The sequence below is a fragment of the Oncorhynchus nerka genome, linkage group LG18 (assembly GCF_034236695.1).
Source record: "Oncorhynchus nerka isolate Pitt River linkage group LG18, Oner_Uvic_2.0, whole genome shotgun sequence".
Classification (NCBI taxonomy): domain Eukaryota; kingdom Metazoa; phylum Chordata; class Actinopteri; order Salmoniformes; family Salmonidae; genus Oncorhynchus; species Oncorhynchus nerka.
Window position 1 is genome coordinate 64,274,980 of NC_088413.1, and position 13,081 is coordinate 64,288,060.

The window sequence follows — 13,081 nt, forward strand, 5'->3', positions numbered from 1 at the left end:
AGAAGTGATTGTCACAAGAAACAAACCAGAGCTCATGCAATTCATGCAACTTTTTTTCAATCATGCAGCCTTCGAATGTATTAAAAATCTAAACATGTAGCCAAACATTTGTATCACAACTAAAGTTGAATAAATACCTCTAAATGAAGCATATAGGAAGACCAGTTTCTTTGTTAACCCCTCAACACAGATTAACCCCATGTGCTCACTTCCTTGGGAATTGTAGGAAGAAAATGCCCATTCTATTTTATTCAGCTATGTTCAATTGTATTCTTCATACTATAAAATAACAAAAAATAATGGCAAGTAATTCTAAGAAAATCTTGTCTGCTAAAATGAACTAGTGTAGCCCACAGCCATATAGCATAGCCATATCAGGGCCTAACAAGGACAACTTGTACTATACTATACTATTCTGTTCTTCTGAAATAGACTACATTTTCTTCATGTCATGTTTCTTTAGACCTGTCTAAATTATGGATTTATTATGATGGTGTAGGCTTTATTAAATGAATTTAAATAGACTTTTTAAAATGTAGATTTTCCAAAGATCTGCATCAGTGTGTCACGCTCTATTTGGATAGGTCAGGGTGTGATTTGGGATGGGCATTCTATGTTGTCTATTTCTTTGTTTTGGCCGAGTATGGTTCTCAATCAGAGGCAGCTGTCTATCGTTGTCTCTGATTGGGAATAATACTTAGGCAGCTTTTTTCCCAGTGTTTGTGGGTAGTTATTTTCTGTTTAGTCTCTGTTACCTGACAGAACTGTTCGCTTTTGTTTGAGTGTTTTTTGATAATAAAAGGAAATCATGAACACTTTTCACGCTGCGCTTTGGTCCACTCCTTTCGACAACAGGTGTTATAGAGTGGCTTGTAAGCTACAGTTGAAGTCGGAAGATTACATACAGCTTAGCCAAACACATTTAAATTCAGTTTTTCACAATTCCTGACATTTAATCAAAAACATTTTTCCCTGTCTTAGGTCAGTTAGGATCACCACTTTATTTTAAGAATGTGAAATGTCAGATTAATAGTAGAGATAATGATTTATTTCAGCTTTTATTTCTTTTATCGCATTTCCAGTGGGTCAGAAGTTTACATACACTGAATTAGTATTTGGTAGCATTGCCTTTAAATGGTTTAGCTTGGGTCAAATGTTTCGGGTAGCCTTCCACAAGCTTCCCACATTAAGTTGGGTGAATTTTGGCCCATTCCTCCTGACAGAGCTGTTATAACTGAGTCAGGTTTGTAGGCCTCCTTGCTCGCACATGCTTTTTCAGTTCTGCCCACACATTTTATATAGGATTGAGGTCAGGCCTTTGTGATGGCCACTCCAATACCTTGACTTTGTTGTCCTTAAGCCATTTTGCCACAACTTTGGAAGTATGCTTGGGGTCATTGTTCATTTGGAAGACCCATTTGTGACCAAGCTTCAACTTCCTGACTGATGTCTTGAGATGTTGCTTCAATATATCTACGTAATTTTCCTCCCTCATGATGCAATCTATTTTGTGAAGTGCACCAGTCCCTCCTGCAGCAAAGCACCCCAACAACATGATGCTGCCACCCCCGTGCTTCACGGTTGGGATGGTGTTCTTCAGCTTGCAAGCGTTCCCCTTTTTCCTCCAAACATGATGATGGTCATTATGGCCAAACAGTTCTATTTTTGTTTCATCAGACCAGAGGACATTTCTCCTAAAAGTATGATCTTCATCCCCATGTGCAGTTGCAAACTGTAGTCTGGATTTTTAATGGCGGTTTTGGAGCAGTGGCTTCTTCCTTGCTGAGCGGCCTTTCAATTATGTCGATATAGGACTCGTTTTACTGTGGACATAGATACTTTTGTATCTGTTTCTTCCAGCATCTTCACAAAGTCCTTTGCTGTTGTACTGGGATTGCACTTTTCGCACCAAAGTACATTCATCTCTAGGAGACAGAACGCGTCTCTTTCTTGAGCGGTATGACAGCTGCGTGGTCCCATGGTGTTTATACTTGCGTACTGTTGTTTGTACAGATGAATGTGGTACCTTCAGGCATTTGGAAATTGCTCCAAAGGATGAACCAGACTTGTGGAGGTCTACAATTTCTTTCTGAGGACTTGGCTGATTTCTTTTGATTTTTGATTTTTTGATTTTCCCACGATGTCAAGTAAGAGGCACTGAGTTTGAAGGTAGGCCTTGAAATACATCCACAGGTACACCTCCAATTGACTCAAATTATGTCAATTAGCCTATCAGAAGCTTCTAAAGCCATGACATCATTTTTTGGAATTCTCCAAGCTGTTTAAAGGCACAGTCAACTTAGTGTATGTAATCTTCTGACCCACTGGAATTGTGATACAGTGAATTATAAGGGAAATAATCTGTCTGGAAACAATTGTTGGAAAAATGACTTGTGTCATGCACAAAGTAGATGTCCTAACCGACTTGCCAAAACTAAAGTTTGTTAACAAGAAATTTGTGGAGTGGTTTAAAAACGAGTTTTAATGACTCCAACCTAAGTGTATCTAAACTTCCAACTTCAACTGTATGTGTTGAAGCCAGGAGATGAAAGTTACTTACTTGACAATCATCGGCTGACAAAATTGCTTGACTGGCACAGCCCTATTTGAGGGTATCAAAAATATAACATTTTCTTGAGACAATATGTGTGGGCATAGGCAGACATTGCAATTTGAGGATGCATTTTATGCATATTCTATATAGGTTATTCAATAGGCTACATCTGTCGGTACAGAGTTTGATTGAGGAAAAGATGACGTAATTTAAAACTTCTTATGGCTGCAGGGGCAGTATTGAGTAGCTTGGGTGAAAGGTGCCCAGAGTAAATGGCCTGCTCCTCAGTCCCCGTTGCTAATATATGCATATTATTATTAGTATTATTATTAGATAGAAAACACTCTGAAGTTTCTAAAACTGTTTGAATGATGTCTGTGAGTATAACATAACTCATATGGCAGGCAAAAACCTGAGAAGAAATCCAAACAGGAAGTGGGAAATCTGAGGTTGGTCGATTTTCAACCCAGCACCTATTGAATACACAGTGGGATATGATCAAGTTGCACATCCTAGGGCTTCCACTAGATGTCAACCGTCTTTAGAAACTTGAATGAGGCTTCCACTGTGTTGTGGAGCCGGATGGGAGCTGTTTGAGTCAGTGGTCTGGCAGAGAGCCAGGTCTAGGTCATACGCATTTCACATGATAGCGACCTGCATTCCATTGCTTCTCTACAGTCATAGGAATTCTCCGGTTGGAACGTTATTGAAGATTTATGATAAAAACATCCTAAAGATTGATTCTATACTTAGTTTGACAAGTTTCTTCGACCTGTAATATAACTTTTTGAAGTTTTTGTCTGACGTTCGGCTGGACCTGCACGAGAGTTTGGATTTGTGTACTAAACGCGCTAACAAAAGTAGCTACTTGGACATAAATAATGGACATTATTGAACAAATCAAGCATTTATTTGCGATTCCTGGGATTCCTGTGCATTCTGATGAAGATCATCAAAGGTAAGGGAATATTTATAATGTGATTTCTGATTTCTGTTGACTCCAACATGGCGGATAATTTTATTTTATTTATGAGCGCCGTCTCAGATTATTGCATGGTGTGCTTTTTCCGTAAAGTTTTTTAAAAATCTGACACAGTGGTTGCATTAAGGAGAGGTATATCTATTTTTCCATGTTGTCACGCCCTGGTCGAAGTATGTATGTTTGTCTTCATTTATTTGGTCAGGCCAGGGTGTGACATGGGTTTATTTTGTGGTGTGTTTTTGTATTGGGGTTATAGTGGTATTGGGATTGTGGCTGAGTAGGGTTGTCTAGGAAAGTCTATGGTTGCCTTGAGGCGGTTCTTAATCAGAGGCAGGTGATTTTCGTTGTCTCTGATTGGGAACCATATTTAGGCAGCCATATTCCTTGAGTGTTTCGTGGGTCATTGTTCCTGTCTCTGTGTTAGTTATTTTCACCAGATAGGCTGTATAGGTTTTCACATTCCGTTTGTTGTTTTTGTATTGTTCGTGTTTTTCCTATATTAAAGATGTATCGAACTAACCACGCTGCATTTTGGTCCGACTCTTCTTCGACGGAAGAAAGCCGTTACAGAATCACCCACCACACCCGGACCAAGCAGCATGGTGACAGGCAGCGGCAGCAGGAGCAACCAAGGTTGGAATATACGACTTGGGAGGAAATAGACAGGTGGGCGGTCAACCCAGAGAGAGTGCCGGAGCCCGCCTGGGATTCGCTGGAGCAGTGCAAAGCAGGTTATCGGAGAATGGAGTTGGCGAAGCAGGCATGGCGGCGCGGACGGAAGACCGAGAGTCAGCCCCAAAAATTTATTGGGAGGGGGGCTCAGGGAGAGTGTGGCAGAGTCAGGGTTCAGACCTGAGCCAACTCCCCCTGTTTATCGTAAGGAGCCATGGATGTTATCGGAGCTATCGGCGAAGCTGAGGGCTGAGTCTGAGAGGGTCGAGGAATTATTGGACAGAATGGAGGAGAGTGAACAGATGGGAGATGAGGAGACACTCGAGGAGTTGTTAATAGAATTGGAGGAGAGCGAAGAGAGAGAGCAGTTGATTTGACGTAGTATGCAAGATATTCGCCCGACGGAGCGTGTCGGGGATTTGATGGCACCTGGGTCAGCGCTCCATACTCGTCCTGAGGTGCGTGTTAGTCGGCTGGTGAAGATTGTGCCAGAGCCTTTCTCCTCTCCTGCGCTGCCGGAGCCTCCCGCCTGTTCAGCGCTGCCAGAGCCTTCCTCCTCTACAGCGCTGCTGGAGTCTCCTGCCTGTTCAGCGCAGCCAGAGCTGTCAGCCTGCATGGAGCAGCCTGAGCTGCCAGTTTGCATGGAGCAGCCAGAGCTGCCAGCCTGCATAGAGCTGCCAGTCTGCATGGAGCAGCCAGAGCTGCCAGTCTGCATAGAGCTGCCAGTCTGCATAGAGCAGCCAGAGCTGCCAGTCTGCATGGAGCTGCCAGTCTGCATAGAGCAGCCAGAGCTGTCAGTCTGCATGGAGCAGCCAGAGCTGCCAGTCTGCATGGAGCAGCCAGAGCTGCCAGTCTGCATGGAGCAGCCAGAGCAGCTAGATCCGCCAGTCAGCCAGACTCTTCCAGATCTGCCAGTCAGCCAGACTCTTCCAGATCAGCCAGTCAACCAGACTCTTCCAGATCCGCCAGCCAGCCAGGATCTGCCGGAGCCAACTACCTGCCTGAGCTTCCTCTCAGTGCTGAGCTTCCTCTCAGTGCTGGGCTTCCTCTCAGTGCTGGGCTTCCTCTCAGTGCTGAGCTTCCCCTCAGTGCTGAGCTTCCCCTCAGTGCTGAGCTGCCCCTCAGTCCCGAGTTGCCCCTCAGTCCCGAGTTGCCCCTCAGTCCCGAGTTGCCCCTCAGTCCCGAGCTACCCCTCAGTCCGAGCTGCCTCAGTCCCGAGCTGCCCCTCAGTCCCGAGCTGCCTCAGTCCCGAGCTGCCCCTCAGTCCCGAGCTGCCCCTCAGTCCCGAGCTGCCCCTCAGTCCAGTGGGGTTCTGGGTGAGGACTACTAGGCCATGGTCGGCGGCGAGGGTGGACTATCCTAGGACGCGTGGGGGAGGAATTAAGACATTGATGGAGTGGGGTCCACGTCCCGAGCCGGAGCCGCCACCATGGACAGACGCCCACCCGGACCCTCCCTATTGTTTTGATGTGCGTCTGGGAGTCCGCACCTTAGGGGGGGGGGATTCTGTCACGCCCTGGTCGAAGTATGTATGTTTGTCTTCATTTATTTGGTCAGGCCAGGGTGTGACATGGGTTTATTTTGTGGTGTGTTTTTGTATTGGGGTTTTAGTGGTATTGGGATTGTGGCTGAGTAGGGTTGTCTAGGAAAGTCTATGGTTGCCTTGAGGCGGTTCTTAATCAGAGGCAGGTGATTTTCGTTGTCTCTGATTGGGAACCATATTTAGGCAGCCATATTCCTTGAGTGTTTCGTGGGTCATTGTTCCTGTCTCTGTGTTAGTTATTTTCACCAGATAGGCTGTATAGGTTTTCACATTCCGTTTGTTGTTTTTGTATTGTTCGTGTTTTTCCTATATTAAAGATGTATCGAACTAACCACGCTGCATTTTGGTCCGACTCTTCTTCGACGGAAGAAAGCCGTTACACATGTCTAATAATTGTATTTTCATCGACATTTATAATGAGTAAAACAATATAAGATACATGTATGTTTGAGGAATTTTAATTATGAGATTTCTGTTGTTTTGAATTTGGTGCCCTGCACTTTCACTGGCTGTTGTCATATCGATCCCGTTAACGGGATTGCAGCCCTAAGAAGCTAACTTCTTGGTGACAGGGGGGCAGTATTGAGTAGCTTGGATGAATAAGGTGCCCAGAGTAAATAAGGTGCCTGCTACTCTGTCCCAGATGCTAATATATGCATATTATTAGTAGTATTGGATAGAAAACAGTCTGAAGTTTCTAAAACTGTTTGAATGATGTCTGTGAGTATAACTGAACTAATATGGCAGGCGAAAACCTGAGACAAATCCAACCAGGAAGTGGGAAATCTGAGGTTTGTAGTTTAATTTAAGTGATTGCCTATCCAATATGCTGTGTCTATGGGGCCAGATTGCACTTCTCAAGGCTTCCAGCAGATGTCAACAGTCTTTAGAAAGTTGTTTGAGGCTTCTATTGTGGAAGGTGGTTGAATAAGAGCTGTTTCAACAAGTGGACTAGGCTGTGGCCAATCAGTTGTTTACTGCGTGGTCACGCGGGCGCGCCGTTCCTTATTTTTCCTCTGTAATAATTTGGTCATATAATTATTGGCAACTTATAATATTGTCATACAATTATATAAAACATTTATATGGGTTTCATACCAATGTTTTGTAAAAATAGCCTCTAAAATATCTGTAAAGTGACCATAAATGTCTACAGTGTTGTTTTCTTGGAAAGCTGTGAGTGCTATTAAATGATACAATATCAGTAATTGTTGCATTAACAACTTTATCAAATGATGTCAGCCAGTGTCTGGCTGTGGACTGACTGCATTGTTTAAACAGAATGTTGGCATGTTGGCAGTTAACTTGAAAAATGTACGGAATCATTCCTCTAAGACTGGCTGGCTAGCTAGCTAACAAACATACAGTGCAAATAAATTCTTCAAATTCATTATTTTACACAATAACTTATCACAGCATTGTCAATCCTTGGTTGACCAACTCCCTGACCAAAATGGCTGACATTCATCCCATCATAAGAAGGTTCATGCCCATTCTAGTATTCTAATTCCAGTCAGTATTAGGGTGCATTCGTAAATTGACTCTGGAGTGCCATGGGGCATTCAGAGTGTGCGTTCGTAAATTGTGAGCGTTGTCAGATTGTCAGATCGTAAATTCAGAGTGTTTCACTCTCGGAGCGTTCAGAGCGCATACTGGACGCTCTGGCCGATGAGTAGGGTTGATCGGAGCGTTCTGACCTCACAACCGCAGTCAAGCACCCAAGCTAACTTCCTAAAGTTAGCTAGCTTGCTAGCTACTTCCAGACATAAATGAGAGAACACTTCTACAAGAGCTGGTTAGGCTGTTTTTATGTTATTCAGAGGGTTGGTGTCTGTAACTGCTGCTGGCAACAATTTAATTACGCTTTATTGCAGACATTGGCCCTTTTCAACAGGTGTTGAGCGTTAGTAAATTCATCAGTTATTCTGCGCTCTGGCACACTCAGACGAGAGTGCTCTGAAATCGGAGTAGATAGCAAAAGGGAATTTACAAACGTACCCTTAGATACAATTAGTGAGTGCAGTGGTGTAGTACCATTTTTTTAGGTGAGGGAGCGCAATGTCTTTTTAAGAACAAATTCTTATTTACAATGACAATCTAGGAACAGTGGGTTAACTGCCTTGTTCAGGGGAAGAACAACACATTTTTACCTTGTCAGCTCAGGGATTTGATCTAGCAACTTTTTGCTTACAAGTCCAATGCTCTAACCACTAGGCTACCTGCCACCCTATAGCCCCTCTACTAATTTAATAGGATATCTATGGTTCCAGCAGAGGGTAGGTGCTAGCTACTCTAACTGTTGTATGATTGGTTGTATTCCAGCAGGGTCCCCCCCAGTATGGCCAGCAGGGTATAGGAGGATACAGCCAGCAGCAGCAGCAACAGCAGGGAACGACCCCGGGACCCTACTTCAGTCCCCCCCAGCAGAACCCTACCACCCCCCCTTCACAGCCCCCCTACCTGCCACCCCACGCCCCACCTCAGCAGGTAAGACATCGCTTCGGATAAAAGTTCACCTTATGCACAGATCTAGGATCAGTTTACTTTCCCCAAATATGAACATTTATAGTCAGTGGGTAAATGTAAAACTGTGTAGATCAGTGTCTAAGGGCCACGTTGTTCTGTTCTGTGAGGACTGCTATCCTGGAATGCTTTTCTCCCACATAGGCCTCCTGTGGTGTGTGTGTGTGTGTGTGTGTGTGTGTGTGTGTGTGTGTGTGGTGTGGTGTGGTGTGGTGTGGTGTGGTGTGCGTGCGTGCGTGCGTGTGTGTGTGTGCGTGTGTGTGTGTGAGAAGGCATTAGCCTCCTTCTCAGTAATGCTGGCATTGTTTCCCACTGTCGGACAAGAGTCTGGCTCTGTCCCCACAGGTCTGATGAGTCGTCCAGATTAATCATGAGGGCTATTTCTGGCGTTTCCTGCTTCCCCTACCTTTGCACACGCAAACGCAGTCACATTACACACACACACACACACACACACACACACACACGCACACACACGCACACACACACAGTGGGACCACATAGACAGATCTCGGTCCAGACCTCTCACGTTGATGCTGTCAGCCGTGTGGCCTGGAGGTCTGGGGTGGGTTTACTGTCAGCCAGAACTCTGTGTGTGTGTGTGTGTGTGTGTGTGTGGGTTGTGGGAGGAGTTGGGTGGGGCTGTTTTTTTCTTCGTATACTACTTATACTGGAAGAGAGTGAGTCCACAGTTCTGAAAAGGGAGAATGGAGGAAGGGGCGGTGGTTAACCCTGGAGGCTTGGACATGTGGATGCTGGGTTGAGTCAGTGTGGGGGGCTCCAGGATTTTAGTGAGAACCAGAGTTCAGAAGGATATGGCCAGAGAAAGAATGCATTCAGTCAAATAGACTAGAGGATTGCGTGGGTTCTGCCCCTCTTACAAATTGGGCTGCATTTAAACTACTTTGGATTACACAGTCCAGCTGAGTCTTTCACAATGTGGGCTGGGAGGTTAGCACACACACTCTTCCCCCCCCCCCCCCCCCTCTCTCTCTCTCTCTCTATCTCTTTCTGCAGACTGGAGCAAGGTGAGGTGGGTCAGCCAGGTTCAGGGCTATTTGGATTGAGGAATACTGAATGAGCTAGCCAGCACAGAGCCTACTACCCACTGGGCACACACTGGTTAAATCAACGCTGTTTCCACGTCATTTCAATTAAATTGTGTTGAACCAACGTGGAATAGACGTTGAATTGACGTCTGTGCCCAGTCGGTTCAGCACACAGCCCACTACAGCACACAGCCTGCATGCCTTGGCCCCAGGATTACACTCCATACCTATTTGGGGCTCTAAAGATTTGGTGTGAAATATTAATAGGTCAGTGGAGGATGTAGAGTAGTCTAAGAAGGTGGAGGGTGGAGGTAAGATGGATTATGGTTTCTGCAATGTTCCAATACAAAAGGAGTGTGTGTGCGAGCATGTGTGTTTGTTTTACAATAGAGAGAGTACTACCTTCGTTCCCCCTGACCTATGTTATTGTGGCTGTACGATTGGGAGCTCATCCCAGCTCCCAATCATAAAGAAAGGTCACCATTCAACCTTTTTACAGCATTCTGTGCCGATCAATGAAAACACACAGCACTGTAAGAGAGATTAGGATGTCATTGTGGTTGTGACCCCTCTCCCAAGCCCTCTACTTACCAAAGGATAGAAGTTCCACCCTGTGTGATTTGGGTGGTTAGCCGTTCCTCTCCACATCCATGAGCCCAGATGAGAGGACATCCTTCACTTGATTGAGTGATTGCAGCTTCTTTGACATCATATTTGCTGTGAAACCCAAGGTTCCTTCAGAAAAAACAGGAAGCCTAGTGGTTAGAGCGTTGGACTAGTAACCGAAAGGTTGCAAGACCGTATCCCTGAGCTGACCAGGTAAAACTCTGTCGAACTGCACCTGAACAGGCAGTTAACCCACTGTTCCTAGGCCGTCATTGAAAATAAGAATTCGTTCTTAACTGACATTCCTTATTTTATAGCCCTCTGAAGGGCAAGTGCTTTTTATTGGACTATGTTTCACTGGCTTTCTGATTCTGACCTATCAGCTGATGCTTCAAAACATCTCAGAAATACAGCTTCATTGATGAGGGGGAATGAAAACCATTGGTCTTTCTTATAGTCTCAAGTAATTCATGAATTGTTGTAAGAACTCCTAACAGCAGAGTTCCTCTGACTGGTGGGTTGCTAACCTGGTCATCTTCTACCTGCTCCCTGCCTTCCTGTCACCAACGGGTCTTATTCTCTCTACATCTGCTTTGATAAGACCAAACACTCTGACATGTTCCTCTCTGCCTCCCTCACTAAGAAGGCTCTTCCCTTTATGTGTGTGTGTGTGTGTGTGTGTGTGTGTGTGTGTGTGTGTGTGTGTGTGTGTGTGCTCGCTTCCCCAGCAGATAGACAGACACCTTTCCTTCTCCGGCTGCCATTCTCTTATCTTCCTAGGTAGCTAGGAGTGTGTTTTGTAGGACTGAAACATCCATGCCAAAGTTGCTACAGTATCTAGGTCCTTTATCTAACTGGGGGTTGCAGAGTGTGAAAGGACTACTCCAGTGTGAGGATTTGTGGTGTTGTTCACACTGTTACCAGGCAGGGCCATCGATTGGTTACACCTTAAGCCAGGGATCATCAACTAGATTCAGCCGCGGGCCGAATTTTCTTGGGCGAATGGTCAGGGGGCCACAACGAAATTACAAATAACTTGTAGACTATAATTTGACCGCAAGAATCCCAAACAGATATATTTGACTAAAACATTATAATTTCAAACATTTGTAGACGATCACGTGTCTCTCTATTATATGTGTGAATACTTGGGAACAGATTTCCTGGTGTTTTTACACTCTTTTATGTCCAACAATTAATTTTTATTTTTTATTTTTTTATCTATATATTTTTGCTCAGAAAACGGCCTAATAAAACCACCAGTTGGGAAACTCTGCCTTCATCTATGACAATTTGTTGTAGTTTCTGAGGAGTGACAAACAAAGATTTCACAAACAAGAAGTGTACTTTATTGCTCCTCATTTCTTCAATGAAAGTGTCCAGTCTGTTCCTCTGTGAGACTGCTTATCTCTAGGGCTGTTTCCTGTTTCCTGTTTCCTGTATTACTTCCAACATTCATCTTCTCTCTGAGCTGCTGCTGGCCCCACTCTGCTCTGCTGTGCTCTGCTGTGCTTTGCTCTGCTGTGCTCTGCTCTGCGGTGCTCTGTGCTGCTGTGCTTTGCTCTGCTGTGCTCTGCTCTGCTGTGCTCTGCTCTGCAGTGCTCTGCGCTGCTGTGCTTTGCTCTGCTGTGCTCTGCTCTGCTGTGCTCTGCCCTGCGCTGCTTTGCTCTGCTGTGCTCTGCTCTGCTTTCCTGTGCTCTGCTCTGCTGTGCTCTGCTGTGCTCTGCTCTGCTTTCCTGTGCTCTGCTCTGCTGTGCTCTGCTCTGCTGTGTTCTGCTCTGCTCTGCTCTGCTCTGCTCTCCTGTGCTCTGCTCTCCTGTGCTCTGCTCTGCGGTGCTCTGCTGTGCTCTGCTCTGCTTTCCTGTGCTCTGCTCTCCTGTGCTCTGCTCTGCTGTGCTCTGCTCTGCGGTGCTCTGCTCCAAGGTTAATTAAAACACTGTCACATTGGCTGGCTGCCCGCCTTTACCGCTACTCCTGCTCTCGCTGCCACCCACGACCACCGATAGCACGCTACATGGCACAGTGTACCCGAGGATGCCACGGCAACAACTGACTGGGAGAGGGGGGATGGAGGGAGGGAGGGAGAGAAGGGGGAGAGTGCGGGAGAGGCAGGGCTATTCAAAGTTCAATGTCATTAATTGGTCAGCATTTGAATATTAACTGAGAAATCTGTTAATTAACTGGATAATAAAAGCGCTGCTTCGATTGGGAGGGGAGAGAGAGAGGGATGAAGGGAGGGAGGGCTGTGGAAATAGAGGGCATATGGCAGACGAAGCCGGGTGCCAGGCGATAAGAGGGACCCATCCGTGGTATAGGTTTGGCCACTGTAATTTGCAGGAGCTGCTTTAATTGTCATAACCTTTTAAATGGCATAGTTTATCAGAGTCCTCTAAATGTCCCTTCGTATCGCCACGGTAACCAGCACAGTGCTCCTATTGGCTGCCTGAAACCAGCACTTAAAGCCTGATGAGTTTAGAAAATAATAGAAAGGCAGAAAAAAACGGTTAGTTAGATTTTTTTTGGGGGGGGGGGGCTTCTGTCGGTTGGATTGGGTTTTTAGTTGTGTGTTTGCACATCTCTGCTGGCTGACACTTTCTAATTGCGTGTCTGGAATGCGTTGTGGTGTTTTTCTGATTTATGTTTGTATGTACCATTGTGATTCAAATGCAATTGCGAGGTGTTTTTTGAAAGGGTTTGAACAGTCTTAATCACACTGGAGAAGGTAGTATTTAGCGCTCTGGGGGGGGAGGTCCCTCCCTGGCTGGTTCTCTGTCACTGGGCTAGGTAATAGTTGTAGAGCGAGGATCAGTACTGTAGCGTATAGGTATGCACCAAGACACGCACGCACTCACACACAATGGCAGAAACAGTCGGATATGGGTAGTGTATGCACACACACGTATCCTTTGAAAAGGGATCGCAACATATTAGTCTTTGCATTAACCAAAATCTGTGAGGCAGTCAGTCAGTCCGTTGTCCGTTCTACTCTAGAGGGACTGCTGCATTGTCTTTCAGTCCTGTCTGATCCAAGCTGTCAGTTTATACTGAATGTAGTTTCTGCATTACAGGCCTTAATAAGAGCTGCCATTTTCTCCCTGGCAACTCCTCTCTCTCTCTCCCTACTGTAATATTGTGCAACTTGCTGATTGCTT

At 45.4% G+C, this 13,081-nt stretch overlaps 1 protein-coding gene across 1 annotated transcript in view; it reads left to right on the forward strand.

Moving 5' to 3' along the window:
* Window positions 1-13,081, forward strand: part of LOC115146334 (AT-rich interactive domain-containing protein 1B-like) — a 378,630-nt gene that overhangs the window by 73,928 nt on the left and 291,621 nt on the right. The window contains exon 3 of the mRNA XM_065004267.1: window positions 8,074-8,238. Within this exon, the coding sequence (XP_064860339.1) occupies window positions 8,074-8,238 (165 nt within the window). The remainder of the gene's footprint in view (window positions 1-8,073; window positions 8,239-13,081) is intronic.